At 47.4% G+C, this 21,101-nt stretch overlaps 1 protein-coding gene across 4 annotated transcripts in view; it reads left to right on the top strand.

Annotated features, from left to right (window-relative positions):
• Stk38l (serine/threonine kinase 38 like) overlaps window positions 1-21,101 on the top strand; it is a 58,924-nt gene that overhangs the window by 3,077 nt on the left and 34,746 nt on the right. The window contains exons 1-2 of one of the 4 annotated variants that reach the window (XM_055605649.1): window positions 65-135; window positions 1,939-2,069. The exons of 1 other annotated variant lie outside the window; for it this stretch is intronic. In XM_055605649.1, coding sequence (XP_055461624.1) covers window positions 2,057-2,069 — 13 coding nt within the window. In that variant the 5' untranslated portion in view covers window positions 65-135; window positions 1,939-2,056. Of the gene's footprint in view, window positions 1-48; window positions 136-1,938; window positions 2,070-21,101 lie in introns of those variants that run through there. 2 more of the 4 variants (XM_055605648.1, XM_055605651.1) reach the window with 2 other exon arrangements.

The following is a 21,101-nucleotide window of genomic DNA, read 5'->3' as shown; positions in this document are numbered from 1 at the left end:
AGGGGCCCCCGGCGCCGGCGCGACAGCAGGCTGTTCCCAGCGCCGCCGCCCGGCCACCGGCGCTGCTTTCCGCGGCTCGGCGTCGCCGCTCGGCTCCCGAAGTTTGGGGAGACGCTGTGAGTGAGCAGACGCGAGGTGGGTCTGGAGCCGCCCCGGGACGCGCTCGCCCGCTCCTCCGCCGCTCGGGATGCGCTGTCACCGAAGCCACTTACGGAAAGGGCCCTGGGGTAGCCCCACGCTGCCAAGAAGCCGGACGAGCAAAGTTCCGTGGTTTAAGGTGGTGGTTGAGGAGGCACGTCCTGCCCTTGTTTGGCAGTGCCGGCCTGAAGCGGTCAGACTCCGGACTTTTAAGTCAATAAGCCTCGTTATTTGCCTACCGTGCTGTCTCGATTTCACAGGCAGACACCGAAAGGCTTTTCTCTTACGCCTCAGGGTATAGAAAACAATTAACTTTATTATACTCTCTCCCCCGTGGCCACGAGGCGTTGTATCTGAGTTAGCTGCACTTGTGTCTGTTTGGGGAGAAAAATTAGTTCAAGATATGACAAATTATGGTATGTATTGCATTAGTTCGTAAAAGTACTTTTATTTGGAAAAGTCCTGATCTCAGAAGAAAACCAAGGGATGAAAGTTTGGGGTTTGCCCTCACTCTGCTGGATGTTTTCCTCCTAGTCAGAGGACTGATTAGGTTTCCCAATTGTTGGGATGTGTTTAGAATGAGAAGCGTCGTTGGGTGCACTTTCTGCGCTCTTCGAAGGACTTGCTGTTAGTAGTGAAACAGATTAGACTCGGAAAACCGCCCTAAGAACAGCGCTGGAAGTCCTAGCATTTGTTTTTTTCTTTGCTTGCAAGTAAGTCAAAGAATAGAAACTGTGATTATGCAAATAAAAAGGTGCCCTCTGCAGTTTTTTATTATTTAAAACGATGTTTATTTTAAATATTTTTGATCATATTTTCCCCTACCCCAAGCCCTTCCAGAACCCCTCCTTCTTCCTACCCACCCAACTTTTAAGTTCTTTCTCAAAAAAAACCTCTGCAGCCTTTTAATACTAGACATTAATTTCCAAACATCAGGAACAAAGGAAAAAACGTATTTTATAGAAAATGATAAAGCATTACTTTCATTTTTGCCATTTTTCATTAGAAAAGTTCTGTTCCCTCAGAGACCCTAGGCGTCACTTTAGTGGTTACGCACCTTTGTTCTCACAGAGCTGGGGATAGTTGGAAACACCAAACCAGGAGGATTTGCCTCTCAGTGTAACTTTGAATGAACCTATTTTCCATAACTGAATGTAGGACCAGCTAAGCAAGCATATTGCTGTTTGAGAATCGTATCATTACGTTCAGATCAACAGATGGGCAAGTTATGACTGGGCTAGATTTGACATATGCAGAAAGGCTGCCCCTGGATTTTTATATGCAAAGCACCTTGGCCTTTCTCAGTGAGATGATGAGAGCAAGCTTAAGGTGGAAGAACTTTGTTTAAACAAACAAACAAGTATGTTCTCATTTCTTTCTTCCTTTGTTCCCCAGCAGTTTTTGTTCAAGTCTCAAGGGAATATTTAGTGAAGCGTGACCAGTGCTTTCATGTAGTAGTTACATGGGACTTCTGTCTCAAGGTAAAGGTTTTGCTGACTGGCTGGATATTATTGTTTACAAGCGTTGGACGGAGGGGATGAAAGGAGAAAAGAGTTGGTTGCCTGCTTCACATCAAGGTCTCTGTCCTGAGGGAGAGTGCCTCCAGTCACTAGGAGTTAAAACTGATGCTGAAGCAGAAAAGGAGGGATTCAGTCTTACAGACAGCAGAAGGGTTGCAGAAGGAAATGGCATTTGTGCCGATGGTTTGGATAATGTGGCCGATGGGTGAGACCATAAGAGAACGCTTTACAGGGCTGCTTGCTAACAAACCCTTTGCTTCTACGTCCTGTTTATCTGCAGCAGTGTCCTATTGACCCCTGCCTTGCTGATGGAGAAAATGAGGTGCTAAAGTCAGACAGACAGTCAGTGGCCTGGACAGCCTGGGCCTACCCACTGTTCCTGTCTCTGCCAGTGAAGAATGTCTTGCTCAGGTCTGTAGTTGCAAAGAGTGGATTTTGGGAAATGCATCTAAATTTGGGGATTGGTTTTCTGAAAAACTCCAAGGTAATGAAAACCTAGGTAAATGAATTGTGGTATTTGTTTTTGAGACAAGGTCTCACTGTGTAGCTGTGTATTTCCAGGCTCTCCTGGAACTCACTGTTTAGACCACGCTGGCTCTGATGCACAGATATCTACTTGACTTTGCTTCTCAAGTGCTGGGACTAAAGATGCGTATCACTACACTCAGCAAATGAGGTTTTTTTTGGTATGTAAAAATTTCAGTCCCACACTTTGAAAGTTGCTTTTGGTGCTAATTATTTGTAACCTTTGAGTGAGACATGACAGTTTCGGTTTACTGCCTGCCAGCACCGTATAGACTCCAAGTGAGACAGGAGAGGTGCAGCCCTTTCCCACTGCGGCATTTCAGTTTTATGTTTGCTCTCGTGCTTTTAAAGGCCACTTGGCGTCAAGCATTGTTTGGTCTCCATAAATCACTGTTGGGATAATGTCTGAAACAAGGTTTTGAATAGAGTTTTGTACATGTATAAAATGAGAGAAGTTCAGCCATGGAGACTCAGTTTTGTGGCGTGGTCTAGGGTCTCTGGGAATGCGAAGTCGCAGGTGTTACAGCAGGCCTTGTGCTTCTTATAGGCCTGCTGGGGAAGTGGGGAAGTGTCTGGGCTTCGGAATTTTCAGGCTTTGTTACCAGCGTTTCACTACTTTGTGGTCTTCTTCCTTCTCTTTTCGACCCCTTCCCTTCTTCCCCTTCGAGCCCTAACCCGAGCTATGAGAGAAAAAACGAGAGAGGAAAGGAAAGGATCCCTGAGTGGAGTCAGGGGTTGGGACATTGAGTTCCTTGGGGCAAGTTTGATCTTCGCTGTCAGGAGATCTAGTTTCTTCTTCTTGTTTCTTATTTGCTCACAACTACTTAACAGACTTCAACCAGCAGCAACCAGCACCCCACCAACCAGCCCCCCTCCCAATGGGGCTCCAGCATTTATTTACCCTCTGAAAAGTCCCCAGAATTCTAGAGGTCACACAATCACAGAAACTCTCTGTAGCTGGCAAAATCACGCCTCTGCTAGAACACGAGGAAAATCATAGTCTGCTGCAAAGCAGCCTCATATCCCATACCTGGTATTAAAACAAAATCATGTTCTTATATTTCTGTTTTTTTTAAAATAACCCGAAATTCCAAAATTCTTACTATAAGGCTTAATGTTTGTTACTGGTTAACTGAAAACTGGAATCATGGTAAATTCAGTTAAACTTAAGTGGTGAGCATTGGGGCCCTGCCTGTCCTTCCCTAATCATCCAGTGAGACCCAGCTCTTCACCTTCATCCTTGCTCACATTGTCGGTACTTGTTAAGGAGGATCCAGGTGTCAGTCCCCAAAAGAGATAGAGTGTTCCTTTCTTGGCTGAATGGGGTAGGTTCTAGGTCCCCTCTCTCTGTCAGCAGTTTACCGTTGATGAGCTTAAATGCAGAAAAAAGCGGAGCTGTCAGTATTTAAAATCCATAAATAGCAAGGGTAAGCTATTAGTATTCCTTTTAAAAATCTGTTTTATGGGCATTGGTGTTTTGCCTGCATGTCTGTCTGTCTGTCTGTCTGTGTGAGGGTGTCAGATCTTGGATTTACAGACAGTTGTGAACTGCCATGCAGGTGCTGGGAATTGAATCCAGGTCCTCTGGAAGAACAGTCAGTGCTCTGAACTACTGAGCCATCTCTCTGACCCTATTAGTGCACCTTAAATCACCATTTTCATTTATCACTCTCTTGGTTCTTAATTATTCCGAAAGTGCAGTGTTTATATATCTGCGAATCTCTGATCACACATACACAGATAGCATTCATTGTCTTACTGTTTTCAGTTATTTGTACCTGTGACAGTATCTTTCAGAGCTTCAGCCCAAATTTTTATAGAGACACTTTTTAAGTTTGCTTTAATAGTTAATACAGCAGTGGCTTTCCATCTTCCTAATGCGATTCTTTAAGACAGTTCTTCATGCTGTGTTGACCCCAGCCATACAATTATTTTCCTTGCTACTTTGTAACTGTAACTTTGCTGCTGTTACGATTTATAATGTAAATATCTAGTCTGTATCTGGTATGTAACCCTGTGAAAGGGTCATTCAACTCTAAAAGGGTCAGCACCCACAGGTTGAGAACCTCTGCTTTATAGGGTTCCTCTAAATGCTGGTTTGCTTTTGAAAGCTTCTTAGGATAAAGCGGTATCAGTTGTTTCATCAAGGGAAAGCAGGTACCCTTCTGGGGGGAGGGGAACTTTGGAGGACATCTTTTCCCCACGGGGCACAGCTTTGTATTGAAAAGTGCTGAAGCGTGGTGCCACCCTACTAGGTGGTCTGCACTGATCTTGGGGAAAACCCTGACAACTGCAGGCCACTGGCGTTCCGACCAGACACATTCGCTGGGTGTGAATCCAAGCAAAAGCTGTAGCCTTGTTAGCTGCCTATGTTAACATGTCCTTGTTTGAAGCTTGGTTTAAAAATTTTACATGTATTAGTTGTACAAAGTAAGAGGCTTCATTGTGACATTTTCATAACACACGTGGTGCACTTGGAGCACACTGAGCTCCTGTTTGCCCCGTGTTCCCTGTCCGCTCTTAATTCTTAAGCTGTCTGTTGCCTTGCCTTCCCTGGAGCCTATGCTAGACGACTTGGCAGCCCAGGCTGCTGCAGATTCTGTCCACACACACAGGTTCCTTGTTTTCCTGGACTCTGCTGGCTCTTGCTGCTGCTGCTGGGCTTCCGTGTTGGTGTGCAGGGTTTCCATGTTTGCAGATCTGTTCACACGTGTACAGGGAGCACACACTCTTACTCCTTAGTCATTTACTAGCTTGGCCTTTGACCCGGGAGGGCGGTCAGTCTCCCTTTCCTGGTTTGTCACCCTGTCATCCCTGAGCAGCGTGGAGTAAGCTCTGTGCAGCTCGTCGGAGCTACTGGGCACTCGCCACTTCAGCGAGATGCGATGTGGCAGCTTGCTGATGCCGTCTGTTTTCGGCCCACCGAATCCCAGGGCTTTGCTGTGGGTCCCAGCTTTCCTGTTTGTGAAGGCTAAGAAAATGGAGTCTGAGGCAGAGAAGAGCCTGTGACACTGACACACACACGTGCCTGGTGCGTGTGCAGGAGCTGCTGTGGCCGGTGCTTTTGTGTCCTGGGTTTTTGACTGTGGTCCTCTCGGTCATTCTCAGTACCCACCCGAAACTGCTTTATAGTATGGACGTTGTCTCCCAGTGTGATTCATAAAGTTGGTTCGGAGCTGAGTGGCCTCTTCCCTTATTCGGGCCTCTGTTTTCACCGGGAATACATCCAGTTTCTCAATAGCTGTTTAACTTATTCCCTAGTATGCACTGGCCCGGCCTGCAGGAGCATAATACAGTGTGTGTAGGTAGTCTGAGTAGGTATTCATGAAGCTTCGTGGATTATAATCTGAGGAAACTGGAGCTCAGAGAGATGACATGACTTGGCCAGAAATATGGGGTGGAGGGCGGTAGAGGTCGTTCAATGGTGAGCGCTGAGACCCAGGTTTGCTCTCTCTTTATTGCAAAAGTGTTTCCTTTGCTCTTTGTGTCACCCCTTTGCAAGGCTTGCCTCACTTCTCTTTTCCTCTCCTCTTGGATAACTCCCCTTCAGAGCTATTTACAGATTTGCATGTCAAGCATAAATTTCCCTGGGAAAAGTCCACAGCTGAGCTTAGACTTAGAGTGAGGGCTTGCTCCTGAAGAAAGCTTGTTTCAGGAGTCTCAGTGGCACCTTATGTCACGTCTTCAGTTTTGTGAAGCGCTTTTATGCTTGTTCTTACTCATTTGTGTGTATGCACTGTCATGTGCATGCAGGGAGGGAGAGAACTCAGATTTAAGTGACTTATCACATCTTAAAATAGAGCCAACACTTCAACTCGGGTGCATGACTCTACCGTGAACATGCGCATGCTAGCTGTCTTACAGAGTAAGAGACACTGTGAGCGGGGTGTTCTGAGAAATCTATAGAATCGCTTCATGAGACGTGGCCTCTACGATTAAGTCAAAATGAACAATACCACCGGCCATCTCACTGAATTAAAACCAGCGAGGCTTGGCTAATATTACAGAACAGCATTTTCTTTAACAGTAGCATAGTTTTGAGCCTCAAGCATTGTTTTTGATTTTGTCAAATCATGAGGCTGGATTTTAGCTCTTCATTTTTAATCATGAAACTCCCAGCCTCAGTTCTTAGTTAAGTTGCTCTTTGCTCTCCTGGGCACAACTGCTTACTTCCAAACTGGAATAATTATGCTGAAGAGGTGAGGCAGAACAGACAGAAATGGAAATAAAAGAGCAGAGGGTCTGAGCCAGGCTTGGAGAGCAAGATCATTTGTACTTTTTTGTATGTAAGTATGTACGTGTGTGTGTGTGTGTATATGCATGTATTCATGTATATGCTAGGCAGGGTTTCACTGTAGCCCTGGCTAGCCTGGAACTTGAAATGTGTGTGCCTCCTGAGTTCTGTCGTTAAAGGCATTCATCACTGGGGTTGGAGGATGAGGTACCTTACAGGGCCCTGTGTTGTAGGATATTCAGGTTACACTTTATAGCCCTTTAAAGATAGATCCTTTGAGAAATTAGAGAACCTATATAATGATCCTTTTTTGGAAATATTATCTTGTACCAGTGTCTTGCTTCATGCAATTTAATTTTACCAGCGTGAGCGTTTTTACATAGTTAAGTGTTGGCCTGCTGGCCGGCCCATCAGGGAAACACCATGCAGTGTTTGCACTGTGGCTTTTTGTATTTGTCAGCAGAGGCTGCTTTATAGCACTGAGGAGTTGCCCTTTTTGTGCTTTTACAACAGAGATCCATCTCATTCATTTGGACGCATCTTTCACACCAGGTGAGGAGATTTGCCTCCTACTTGCGTGACTGGAGTGGGGAGTTTTAGCACTGGACTGCACGCGTTGCCCATTGGTGTTCTGAGTATGGGTTCGCAAAGGAGGCGGCCCAGACTCCTGGTGCTTCTAATGAGGCTAGTTGTGATTCAGCTTCTCGACCAGCACTGTTAGGTCCCTGGAAGAACACACAGGGTGAGCTCTTATCTTCCCTTGCGCTGGATTCTGTCTTGTAAGTAGTTTGGTGAATGGGTACAAATGACTGCAGTTCAAACAGTGAGGCACCTAGGGAGCAGAGGAAGCAGAGCTTGCCAGTGGGCGGATAGGAAAGTTTCTTGCCTCAACTCAGCTGTGAAATGATCATTTAAGAGTGAAGGACATGCCAGGGAGAGCATTAGCATAGTTTGGGTGTGTCCCTGTATGTTACATGCTAATTAGGTAATATTTTTTTTTGTCCAATTGAATATGAGGCCATTGAGCCTGGAGAAAGCTGGATTACAGCATCTCAGTTACACAGTGTGGTACATTTAATTAAAGCTGTGCTTTGGGAAGATTACAGTGGGTAGGAATACACAGGGAATGATCCATGAGCAGGGAGATCAGAAATGGGAAGACCACTGAGGGACTGAACCACCTAGGTGGTGAGAAGGGAGGAACTGGAGTGGTGGAGACTGTCCTTGTGTGCAGACCTAGGGTGTTCCTTTTGTTGAGGTACCTACCTTAGCTCGAGGTGATGGGCAGGCAGCCAGTCTACAGCAGTGTTCCTCTGTGCAGCCCTGTATCAGGGCACAGCTGCAGGAGCACCTGTTCAGGAGCCATGAGGCCTTCCCAGGAAGGCAGAGTGTTTGAGCTGCCATTAAAGGGGTAGTAGGGGTTATTGAGGCCAACTAGCCACAGGAAGGTGTCATAAAGTGATGTAAGAGACTGAAGCATTTGGGGGCCCTGGGCTGCGTTAGTGTTGGGACCTGACGCCGCTGGGCAGGGTAAATGAGCCTTCTATTTGCAGCTTTTGGGTGTTATTTTATCTGGCTTGAACACCCTGATCTTTTGAAAGTGTTTTTGTTGCCTCACATAGGCCTGCTGGAGGCATCTTTGCTGAGTCTCCCTCCTCCATCCTGCATGTGGAGTTCAGCAAGAAACTACCTTTTGCTTCTGTTTCCTGAAATTAGACAGAGCAAGTGACCCCACTCCTGGCTAGGGATCTTCTAAAGCCTTTAATGGCTGCGTGGACCTACACAGTGCTTGTGTAAGGGACTGTTGCAGCAAAGTACAGTGTCAGGCTGCTTGTCCTGGGAAGAGCATTGTGGCAGGGAAGTGTTGTTTGTCTTTTCTCTAAGGGTTCTGGGACACTTAGTTTCTACGGGATACCTTCAAGTGGTGTCAGGCCTTCTTGCCCACCCTGCTGCTGGCCAAATGAGTTCCGATTCCACTGCTGCAGCCAGAAGCTCCTCAGTGTCCTTTCTGCAGTGCCGGTTCTTCTGCTCTGTGAACTGGGCCCGGAGGGCACCTTTAAGCAGTCCTCTGAGGACAACTGGAATGTGGATAGCAGACCGCAAGTAGGAACTGCACTGTGTCTCCAGGACAGGGTAGGCAGCTGCGTCAGCTCTAGTGCCATGACTGGCTATGGCAAACATTCGTGAGCAATAGGCACGGCCAGGGGGAAGTGAGAGACAAAAGGCCAAAAGCAGAAGAGGAAGAAGCCCTGGGTGGAGACGGCTGAGTTCATGCGGCTAGAAGAGGCCAGGTGCTGCCATCACCTGCCAGGGGCTGCAGCGCAGTCCACACTGAGAGCAAAGGTCAGGTTAACTGCCACCCTTGCCTCCCGGTGCCCTGCGGGGACTGTTGGGGCACAAATGGCAGTGTGCTTTAACCCAGTGTGTGTAGATTCAGTTTAAAATGTGTCCATTAGAGAGTCTCTAGGCTGCACAGAATGGGAAACAAAAACACACTTTAAACACTCGTGAACGCTGTGGCCCCGTTTCCCAAATGTACAGTCTGTGGGTTTTCTGACATTGGGATATGAGCAGTTTTCTGATATGCCCTTTCCTACCATTGGGAGAAATTTTCTATGTTCTCTTCTTCTGCTCATAGCCCTAGTCGGGTAAAGGTGAGAGAGGAGTGTTTGAAGATTTATTTGTATTTTATGTGTGAGTATTTGCCTGTATGTCTGTGCCCCACTTGTGTGCAGTGCCCTCGGATGCCAGAAGAGGGGGGTAGATCCCCTGAAATTAGAGTTACAGGTGGGTTAGTCTCCATGTGGGTTCTAGGAACTGATGAGTCAACTACAGCCCAGTGTTAGAGTTTCTACTAGTGGAGAATTGTGTGTTCGAGCTGTTTGACAGTATAACTGACTCTAGGAGGGAAATGGGAGAGAGTAGATGTGGAGCTTGTGTTGTCCTGGTGATGGAAACCCTGCCACATTCCAGCCCTAAAACAGCCCCAGGGCTGACAAAGGCAAATGCCCGTGGCTGCAGTTTTCCTGTGACGATGATAAATTATTTTTCACTTTCTGATTAGCTTTTTGGTGTTGAAAGGCATTCTACAGTTCATATCTAGTCCAGTTCTGATAGACAGCCTCTCTCTAGTTGTCACTGACTAGACTGATCTCTGTCTAAACATTTTCACTCCTTCAGCTCTTGAGGCCGCTGGCTTCCATTCTTTAAATGTTTGCTACTCCCCAGCCTTCTGCCCCCAACTCACCCAGACTCCTTAGGCTTTGGGCTGCTGTTGTGGCCTGATATCTTCAATGGTCACTGTACAGTGGTGACTTCCAAACCTATGTATCTTTTTAAAAATGATTTATTTTTAGTCATGTGCCTGGGGCTGGGACCATGTGCACATCTGCATGGGTCCCCAAAAAAATCCAAAGCATCAGATTCTCTGGAGCTGGAGATACAGACAGTTGTGAGCCTCCTGAGGTGGGTGCTGGGACCCGAACTCAGGGCCCTATGCAGAAGCAGTACCTGTTCTTAACCCCTGTGCGTTTCTGCAGCGTCAGCAAACCATTGCATCATGCTCAGCCCTCTCTCCTGAACATAGACTCTACTATGTATCACCAGCCTGGTGTGTTCTATGGAGAACTTGGGGTTCCCTTTGCTTCTACGTGGTCTTCTCCTATCCTTTCTCCTGTTCATTTCAGGGTGGGATAGGACTCTATGAGTGTGTTACATTGTATTTTTAGATGAGGTTTCATATCCACCTGCCCCTCAGCCTTCCAAGGTAATCTGAGCCATAACGCTGAGGCTTGATTATCCTTGCCCTTCCTTATTGGTCACTTCTGCCCAGTCATTTATTGTGCATTGTCATCTGCCCTTCATCTTTGTCCTTGCTTCATTCCTTGTGCCACTGTCTTGACACCAGGCGTTCCCCACTGCTGTGTCTCGCCCTCTTCCAGTCTTATGGCCGCCATAGGATTGGAATTGTGTAGTCCTCACACTTAAGAGTCCACTGAAGGGCCAGCTTGATGACTTGGTGGATGAAGGCACCTGCTTTCAAGCCTGACAACCTAAATTTGATCCCTGGAGTCACAGGTGGGAGAGAACTGACATCCACAAATTGTCTGAGTTCCGCAGGAAGTCAGTGTGCCCCCTCAATAAAAACATGTAATTAAAACATGTAATAGTTCCAGTGGTTCCCTGTAGCCTCCCTGCAGACATTCTTCTCAGGTTTGGTTAAATTTGGGAACGTCTAGATCATGGCATTCATGGTTTACTACTGTTAGTGGTTAATTTCTCTCCATTTAATTAATTCTAGTGTTATCTCTACAGTGTGACTTAACTTTAGATCTTGAATGACTGTGGGCCCTGAGCACATGTTGAACACCTTTCTAAGTGTGTAGGCCAATTATCATCAATCTTATTCCCTCTGTAGCCACTGATCCTGGAGCTTTTCTTGCACTGGGCCACACACACTGCTTTCTGTCTGTTCTAGCCTTTCTGGGCAATCCTATGCTCGCTGTTTAAAAGTCTTCTCTTTAAAGGGCCTTTCTTGTCCTTGTTCTTTGTGGCAGTTAGGTGCCCCTCCTTGGCTTCCCTAAGTATTTTACACATGTGCCTTTGTGGGCTTTCCATCCTAAAGCAGTGGTAAACGACACGCTAGTCCTGTACCTACTGTGCGTCAGCCATGGGGCAGTGTTAACTAGAATTATTCCCGGTGTAACTTGACCTGTTCTTACCACAGAATTAGGTGATTTCTCAGGAGAGCAAAAGTAGTATTTGAAATTGACTGTCTTACCCCCTTTGTTTAAAGTGGAACATTTTACATTGTCTTATTCATTTTAACTCCCTGGCCACCCTTGTCTTATCTTTGTCAGTTTTTAATTGGCATTGTCATAAAAGGCAGAATCACAGATGTTTAGAACCTGGATTTGGATTCCACGTGTAAGGTCTGATTCTCATTTTTCCGGATCTGTGCCTGTGAGGATTTTATTTTCAATCTGTGAGTCATCAGGATTTGGGAACTTTATTTAGTTTACCAAGTGATTGAGTGCTGGATGTAGAAACAGGATTGCTAACCAGCAACTTTGTTCCTAAGTTGTGGTAGAGGAAGCCGAGGTGAGCACCGTGCTCCACAGGGAAACCTTGAGACGAGGTAGTCTAATCAAGCCGTGTCTCATCGCGGAGTCGCTAAGCCAGCGTGTTCCTCAGACTGACTGCAGGGTTGTGTTCCTCAGACTGACTGCAGGGTTCAAAGGAAAGCCTTGTTTGTTAACTCTTGCTTCCGCACTCCGGACTGGTGGTTCTCAGTTGTCTTAGTTTCTGTTCTGTGGCTGTAATAAAATGCCATGCCCAAGGCAACTCACAAAGGAGTTTAACTGGACTTTCGGCTTCGGATCAGTCTGCGATGGTAGAGCAAGGGCGTGGTGGCAGCGGCAGGAGGCAGCAAGAGCCAACCACGGCTGATGGGAAGCTTTTGAAGCCTCAAACCCATCCCCAGTGACACACCTCCTTCAGAATAGGGCCACGCCTCCTCATCCTTCCAGTACAGTTCCACCAGCTGGGCACCAAACCTTCGTGTGCCCAAGACGTGTGGGGCATCTCATTCAAACCAGCGTCTGTTAGCGCAGTCTGTGCTTCAAACCAGTTTCTGCTTTCACATTTCAGCCTGGCCTCTCAGAGCTGTGTCTTCCTCACCGCTGTCAGAAGGTGTGCCAGGTTTCCACAGCCACATCTTGGACTCTCTTGGTGTTGGTGACTGGTTGTGTCCATTCCTTGTAGTTCATGAGGGCACTTACTAGCCTCTGTGCCTGACTGTCGGGGTTGGCCTGTTGGGAATGCTTCCCCAGGTGTGCACTGACCTACTACTATGTACTTTGTTGATCTCAGGTGTGTTGTAGTGTGGAAAGGTTGGACACACCTAATAGGTTTGACACTCAGTTTCCTTATTTCTGACCCACCTCAGCCCGGGGCCTCAGAATGTGAAAATTTGCAGGGTGGCCATTTCATTCTTCTCAGGAAAAACAGTGCACATGGCAGCTCACCGCTTAACATTCGCTTTCTTTTGCGTGTGCCCAGGGATTTGCCTGACTTTGTGCAGGTGATGGGGAGAGGTGTCTTTGGTTGTTCTTCACTTTTTGTTCTGACGTATGATCTCCCACTAAACTTGTAACTCACAGTTCAGCTGTCCCGGCTTGCCGGTGATCTCTAGGACTCTGTCTCTGCCTCCCCAGGGATGGGATTACATGTGTGCACTACTGTGCCCAGGGTAGTGGACACTGGGGACACAAACTCACCTCCTCATACTTGTTCAGCAGGCATTTCATAGATTGAACCATCTTTCCCACATTTCATTAACATTTTAACTCAACTGTAATTTGCATTTTCTGTGTTGAAGTTAATCTTCTTCTAAATTGCTTTCAAACTCTAAATACCAGAGTTTGAACTCTGGTACCCTACGTTGGGCTATTCTTCCCAGGTTTTGATGGATAACTCTACATTTATTTGGTAAGGATGTTGTCTAAATTTTTTTCCCAGATTACTGATTGCAGTGTTGCCTAAGTCAAGTGAGTCTTGCAGAATTTATGAACATTTTTAGGTTTATTTGGTTTGTTTTTTGCAACAGGGTCTCACTGTGTAGCCTAGGCTGGCTTTGAACTGTCCTTGCTCCAGGCGTGGCCTCTTGAGTATCAGGATGGTGTTCACCACATCTGCCTTGCATTCTGAATCATTTTGTTTAATCAGTTTCCAAATACATCTAATTCTTAGTCCGTTCTCCCTCTCCCCTAGTAGAGTGCAGCTTGCACACTTCTGTCCAGAGAAGTCATAGAGGCTTGTCCCAGAGCTTTGCTCACAAGAAAAATAGCAGATTGGGTAGTAAGTACCCTGCTGTCCCAGATTTCCAAGTCATCCCTTTCACCTTCTATAAGCTCCCATAATGAAATCTTCCCCTTGATGGTCCATAAAGGTTGAATGTCTCGGGGCCCGCTAGGCTTTGCCTCACCCCTCTCCCCATCAGACCATAGGGTGCTTCATATTAGTGTCCTGGATCCGAGAGCAGTGCTGTCGCACAGTGGTGCCTGGCCTTTGCTGAGCTCATTAATCAAAGCTAATTTCACTAGAATTCTATTCTTGAAAGCCTCCTAAAACATGACTCACACTTTCCTTTAGCATCTCAAGCGGGATTTGCTTTCCTTTGTTCTGAACATTTTGTAATTCATGTTCCCTGATTGTGTCCCACATTCCCGCTTCCAGCTAGCATAGCCAACTTCAGAATTCTTGCTTAATTGCCCTCCGTTCAGTCAGTTCACTTCCTCCCAGTGGTCACGTTGATGTCTAGAAAATTTCTCCCACTCTCTGAGACATAATGGGCTGTTTTAGCAGGCACTCCTATATGTCTTGCTGTCAGCGATGGGAGACTTATAACAGATACCCTCCAAGGCCCAGTTGCCTCAGCTCACTTCTGCATCAGCTCCTGTCTCTAGAGTAGCGTGCTTCTGCTCTCCTGCCATTGCTGCAGCCAGTCCAGAGCCCGCCCCATCCCCCTGTCTGTGATGTCAGTGGTACCATGCCGGCATGCTGGTGAAGGGTCAAGTGTTCTCTTTGTTGAATGTCCAGGTTCCAGTCCTGGTTCACGGGCCTGCTGGGTTTGTGAGGGAGAGGGATCCAAGTCACATTGTTGCTGACGCCCTTCCCATTTGTTTCATACAACACATAACTTACAGATGCCTCCTCTGAAGTCATGTTCTTCAGGAGTTAAGTGGCAGGCAGGTGTTATGCAGGCTGGACTGGTGGCTGTCTTCTGTAAAGCCTTGTGGATGTCAGCATTCAGTGTGTGTGGTGTACAGAGCTCAGAGCCCTTGTTATCAGTAGCAGAAGCCATTCTCTGGGTAAGCATGTTCTTTGTGGTCTTGAAGGAGGTGCCCTCACCAGCAGGCCCCTCCCTGGATGCTGAGGGACACACCACTCAGCCTCCGTGTCTGTCTTCTGTGTGTCACCACAGTACAGGGCACTCGCAGTAGTGAGTTTCTTTGGAACGTGTCTCCCCAGATTGGAGTGCAGGCAGTAGTGATGCCTGTGTTGAGACCCAGTCATTGAGCATTGTTGAATTCAAATGTGTCTTTGAATTGAAAGTGAAATATCAATGTTATAAAACAGAAATGTCAACTGAGGCTGTCTCTCAGTACTGCAGTATTTGCCTAATATGCTTGAAGGTCTTGATTTGAGCACCAAAGTGTAAAAAATATTTTTTTTGTCATTTACATTTGGCACAATCCATGTATTTTAATTGATTTGATGTAAAATAGTCAAATTAAAATACTTCCTTAGGAAGCGAGAAAGTACTGTAAAACTATTGATGGTATTGGTAAGTTAGATATTCTCAAACACTCCATTTTGAACATTTTATTAGTGATTTGTTTGCTGAGGCAGGCTGGCCTGGAACTCGAGTCTCGCAGCCTCAGCTTTCCACACGGGATGACGGGCGTGCACCAGCACGTGCAGCAAGTCTCTTGTGCAAGTGCGTATAACCACTAGTGTTCTAAAGTAGCCCTTGGTTGTGGAGGAGTGTGAGGAGGCGTGTGTTTAGTACACGTAGAATGAAACAAGTATTTGCCGTATTCGGCTGTCTTAGCAGGGTGCTCCATGTTCTTCCCATCCTGTGTTTAGATAGCATACTTAGAAAACCTGAGAACTGGTGCCCAGGCTGAAAGCGGGTGTGTGCCACTGTGTGTGAAGATGGCGTCTTCCCAAGCAGCCTGCAGCACGGCTGGCCCAGAGAGGTTCATGGTTGTGGCAGCATCTCCCAAGCAGGATTCTCCTTGGAGGATACTGAGAAAGAAGTCTATTGTCTTTGGTGTGGGCTTAGCACCCTCCTGTTCCTGTACTGCATTTGAAGGGTCTCCCACAGCACGGGGCACCCAGCAATCTTCCATGACACCCTTAGGACTGCACTTGACCTGCCCAAGGTGCCACGCGTGTGCTAACGAGGCTGGGCTGAAGCATGATTGTGTTTCTTACCGGATCAGTCAGCAACATTTGAGCCCTTGTGTACGTTAGGGCTATCCTGAGTCTCTGGGGGGGTGGTCTGGGATGGCTGGGGTCAGGGAGTATGGAACTTTGTGGTTACAGCGTGCATACTGACTGGTAAGAAGCCACAGAAGTCTGAAACAAAAATGAAGTTGGAGGCATGAAAATCTTAGCAAAGGACAAAAAGTTTATTATTGTCTTTAAATACAAGTAGAAGGAAAAGGAACATTTTTGTGTGTATGTATGTGCTTGTAGAAGCCAAAGGTCAACCTAGGTTATCGTTTCTCAGGCTTTCTGTCGACTGTGTCAGTGTAGTTTCTTATTGAATAATTTTTATGTGTATGTCTATGTCTCTGTGTGTAGGAGTGTGCTTGTGTAAGTGCAGGGCCCTTAGGAATCCAGAAGAGGGTGTCAGATCCCCTAGAGTTGGAAGTAGAGGCAGTTGTGAGCTGCGTGATGTGGGTGCTAAGAACTAGACCCAGTCCTGGAACGACAACAGTCACTCTTAACTAAAGTCGCAGCTCTTCAGGCCCTGTGCCCAGAGGTTTTTATGGAAGTCCTCAGGGTCAGTCAGATCCTCATGAGTGCATGGCACATACTTTGGACTGAGCTAATTCTCTACCACAGAATTTATTGTTTTGGGCACAGGAGATTGAACTTGGCTCTGCACTTGTTAAGCACACCCCTGAGCCAAACCTAGGCCCTAAGGAAGGGCCACTTTAAAATTAAGATTGTCACAGCTTGGTGGGAAAAGGATGACAGCATGGTGTTTCACTGTTGAGGAGGCGACTCATAAATGATAGAAAATAAACCTGCAGATGTGGTGTGGGTCACACCACAGGGTTTAATAAAAACTAGGCCTAGAAGTTTATATTGAAATGACTTTAAAAGTTTTTGAACCAAGATGTGGAATTACCCAGTTCTGAATTAGGAGCAGTAGCTTAGCGATGAGAGGCTGACATCTCATTACAGCACAGATGTAAGCCTGTCCTGCTGCTTTAGACAGAGGTCCTGAAGCATGCCTAGGCCTAGCTGTGAGAGTGAAGAGGCTGGTGGGATGACGGACTTCAGAGTTTGCTAGTGAATTCAGGGTGAGTAAAGGGGCGACAGAGACAGACCGCTTCCCCGGCTCCCGGCCTGGCTGGGAACGGGGCACCCCTGCGGTCAGACAGACGCCTTTTGGCTGGCCTTTTTCTTAGCAGGGTAGGACCCACCTGCGTATGCGCACGTATGTGTAAGACCATGCAGTACACACCTCTTTTGTTTTCTGCTCAAGGTCTCCCTGTGCAGGCTGGTCTGGAACCTCGTGAGCCTCTTGTCTCAGCTTCCCAAGGCTTGGGACTCCCTGGTAGCCCAGGCTGGCCTCAAACTCACAGAGGTCTGTCTGCGTCTGCTTGCCGAGCTCTATGATTAAAAGCGTGTATCATCACGCCCCGCCTAATAAAGTCTGCTTTTGTGTATCGTCACGCCCCGCCTAATAAAGTCTGCTTTTGTGTATCGTCACGCCCCGCCTAATAAAGTCTGCTTTTGGAGACGGTGGTTCTGTCGCCTCAGCTGCTCAGGCGCTGCGGGGTTGTACTGTAAAGTGTCACACTTGGCACATTTCCTTTTAACTCTTTAAAGACTGGTTTGCTGAGGGGTTAAGAGAAAGGGCTCAGTGCTGAAGCGCACTCACCGTCCTGTGGAGGGCGCAGCCTTGCACTGGGCCCGCACTACCCCTCCAGCGCCAGTTCCAGCACCTGTTCTGTTTTCCTGTGCACTGCATTCGTGTGCTGCACACACAGATAAGCAGGCATGGGCACGCACGCACACACACCCACACGTAAACTAAAAAACGTAACCATTGGATACAAGAACACTAAATGCTCCTTGCTGGCTGTTTCCTTCATTCCAGCGCCTGCATGCCCAGGGTTTCTGGTGTGGTGTGGCAGGCTGTAGAGCTCCAGCTGTAAACCTTGGCCATGTGTGGGCATGCCCAGGCACTTAGGTGTGCTTAGTGTTATTTCCTTCTGAAAGAAGGCAGTACCCTGTTGGTGCGGCTAAAGTCATCTTTGAGTCAGAAAGGTTGGAGTAAATGGTCAAGCTAACGAGAGCACAGTCAGGAACACTCTGAAGAAGTTAGTCACTGGCCTCCGCCATGGCAGAACAGAGAAGACAGTTACTTTTAGAGCCCATATGTTATAACATCTGAGGTGACAGAGCACTATCTTTAAAGACAGACTTTATTAGGCTGGGGATGGTGGTGCCCCATGCTCAGGAGGCAGAGGCAGGTGGATCTCTGTGAGTTGGAGTTTAAAGCCTGGTCTACACAGGGAAGTCGGTCCAGCCAGGGCGACAGAGTGAGACCCCGCCTTAAAAGTGAGATTTAAGGTTGTCTCAGGGAGTCTGCTAGAGGGGCGGGTCTCCGCAGAGGTTGGGGAGGGAGACAGAGAGCAGAAAGGCAGCGTGCTGCCTCCCGGGTGCATTGCCAGGGAGTCGGTGAGCCTCACTCCCTTCCACCACTTTAATTTAGAGGTTTGGTTTGAAATGTAAATAGACTGCTTCTATGGAGTTCTGTATCAGATGTGAGCCTCTGCCTCAGCCTGCCATAATCTTGAAAGTCTCAGAATTATTGTATTCCACTTAGAATTTTTCTCACTTTATACATACTTTCTTTTTTCAGACGCAAGTAGAATCACAAAGGGAAAAAAGGAAAAAATAATAAAAAATGTGCCCATGTTTATACAGCACAAAGTTGCCATTTAATTCTAAGAGTTGTGGGCGGTTCTGAGTTCCTAGCCGCCAGGCCAGTGGTCAGGCTGCACAGTCAGCGCTGGGACCAGCATGTATGGACCTCTTCATTTACTCGGTGCTGCTTCCTGTCGGGCTGTCTGGGTAGCTCTGTAGCTCTGTAGCTCTGTAGTTTAAAATGTGTCCCAAATTGTGTCTGATAAAACACAAGCCCTAGAAAAATCTCCATTAAAATCTCATGTAAAATTTCCCAGGGACTGTAGAGCTAGCTCAGCACTCAGCCCAGCGCCTGAAGCAGAGAGCTGCCCAAGAAGAGTTACTATATCCACAAGTGCACCCTTCCTCCGCATGACACATACCATCTGATCAGTTATGCAGGCTTTATTGGGGGTGACACTTTAAAGACTTTTTATATGGAAATGAAACCTTCTACGCAGCCCTGAATATTCCGCACATCTGTGACAATGAGCTACTCATGGCACATATATTTTATTACCCATAATTGTCAGCTTTCAGTACCATTGTTTGCTGTGACTTCCTCCCTCCCTCCCCTAGGAAAAAAAATAATCGATTTGATTGCCTGTTCATGTCACTTTGTCCTGGTTAGGGTACTGTGGCTGTGTTGAAACACCGTGACCAAAGCAACCTGGAAAAGAAAGGCTTCATTTCAGTTTACTTCCCATGTAACAGTCCTCACTGAGGGAAGTCAGGACAGGACCTCAAACAGCACCAGAACCTGGAGGCAGGAGCTGGTGCAGAGGCTGCCAAGGAGCGCTACTTCCTGGCTTGCTTCCCAGTGGCTGACTCAACCCAGGACCACCGCAGGGATGACTCCACCCACAGTGGGCTGGGCCCTCCACATAAATCACTAATTCAGAAAATGTACATAGGCTTGCCTACTGCCTGGTCTGGATCTTACACGGGCATATTCTTAATTGAGGCAACCTCTGCTCCAGAAACCGTAGCTTGTGTCAAGGTGACATAAAACTAGCCAGCACACAGTTGTTGTATTCCCATGTTGTAATGGAGCTGAAGACCTCCCTGTCTCCCGGATCTGACTCAGGGATCTGTAGGAGTAGCCCAGGGAGAGCAAATGGATCTTGTTCATGTGTTGTTTTTTGAAACAGGGTCTCTTGAAACCCAGGCTGTCCTTGAACTCTTAGGTAGCCAAAGATGAGCATGAACTTCTGGTCTCCCTGCCTGTGCCCCGAGTGCTGGCAGCTGAGTTGACAGTGGTCTGAAAGGTTTCAGGTGCGCAGGCCCTTAACTCAGTCCTTCATACGCTCTATGGCCTGGAGAGAGTCAATGAGTGATGGCATAGAACACACCATGAGGGCTCTGCCAGCTCTCAAGTCTCTGTCGCTGTCTCTGTAAGTCTCTGTCCCTCGCTCTCTCTGTTTCTCTCAAGCACCATTCTGAGAAACATTTTTGAGACAAAATCTCTCTGTGTCCTGGAGCACAGTAAACAGCCAAGGCTGGCTGACTGGCAAGCCCCATGGACCTCCCTGTCTCCACCCCTCAGTGTGCTGGCACTACAAGCCGGCCATGTTGCAGGTCTATGGGGTTGGATTCATGTGCTCATGCTTTACTGACTGGGCTGTCTTCCCAGCCCCTGCACCCAGGAGCTCTAACACAGCTGGAAGTTGTAAATTCATGGAAGCGTGTGCTTCTTGGCTTTAGGTTACAGGTATTTTTCTCTTCACCCTAGTTTTGGATTTAAAGCATCTCATTGGCTTATGAGTTTTCTTTAAGCTGTGGTTACTCTGGCAATTGGCTGTTTCCAGGTACAGTGTTCACTGCCCATGGTTCATTTACCTACTGACTCATCTGTAGGTGAAAGATCTGTAGGTAAAGATTATGGGATGTAAGCAGAGAGAATGAGGCATGCTGGGATTTCCCACGCTTTCATTTTCAAGGAGCACAACCATAGCTGGAAGGACCACAGCTAGGAAGGCCAGGACAGAGTGGCCTGCTGCGGGCTCAGGCGTGTGACTCAGTTGGGTGTGCTCATTAGTGGAAAAGTTTTTGCATTGTGCCATCAACTTTAAATATTGCGTTTTCCTCTATTACCTCTCAAGGAAGGAGAGGGAAAGTCTCCCCTTTCCCGCCTTTGTGTAGTCAAATAAAGACTGAAAATGGCCTCTGTGAGAGGCGCCGATTGAATCCCTTATTTGTCTCAGAAGGAAATCCAGATTCTGTGTCTGTGGCTGCACCGCGCCTCTGTGTATTCCCGGGTAGGCACTCCTGTCAGCTCTCCGTGAGCTACCGAGCTGCCCTGTGCATTGTTTTGTGTCCCTCACAGCTCACTGGTCCTGCATGCACCTGTTTGTTCTGGAGGGACTTACTTGTCGATACTCTGAGAGCCCAGTGTAGCACAGAGTGTGACAGTTACTGTGGGTGAGAAAATGAATATTGAGAAAACAGAAACCTGCCCCTGCAGACAAGAAAGCTGGGACTCAGGACTTCTAGATCCTAAATCTGGAGTTGGGCATGGTGGTACATGCCTGTGAGCCCAGCACAGGGAGGCTGAGGCAGGAGGATGCAGAATTTGAGGCCAGCCTGATGTGTAGTGACACCCTGTGTCCATTTTTAATAGGAAGAAGAGGTTTGCATTCTGAAGAAAGCCTAATGCCCAGTCGTACAGGGACAGACAGCAGTTCACAGTAGGTTCTCCTGTGGGCCCTGCGGAGCTCTGGGTGTGAAAAGGAAGCTTCACTTTTGTTTTTTTCAAGCTTCATAGGACCTTGACGCTATGTTGACAGAGCGGCTGTGTGTGGTTTTCCTAGCTTCTTTACTTTGTGGCTTATCTCTCTTGAAACAAGGGTGGGCACGGTGTTCTCTGCAGATGCCCAGGGAGCAACAGATCAGCTTCTCAGAGCTGAGCTCAGTCTTGGGACAGAGCAGCAGCCTGAGCTGGCCACTCGTGGAGGGACGGAGCAGCAGCC

The sequence above is a fragment of the Psammomys obesus genome, unplaced genomic scaffold (assembly GCF_907164565.1).
Source record: "Psammomys obesus unplaced genomic scaffold, mPsaObe1.curated_primary_1811, whole genome shotgun sequence".
NCBI classification, from domain to species: domain Eukaryota; kingdom Metazoa; phylum Chordata; class Mammalia; order Rodentia; family Muridae; genus Psammomys; species Psammomys obesus.
This window is presented reverse-complemented; position numbering and strand designations above follow the sequence as displayed.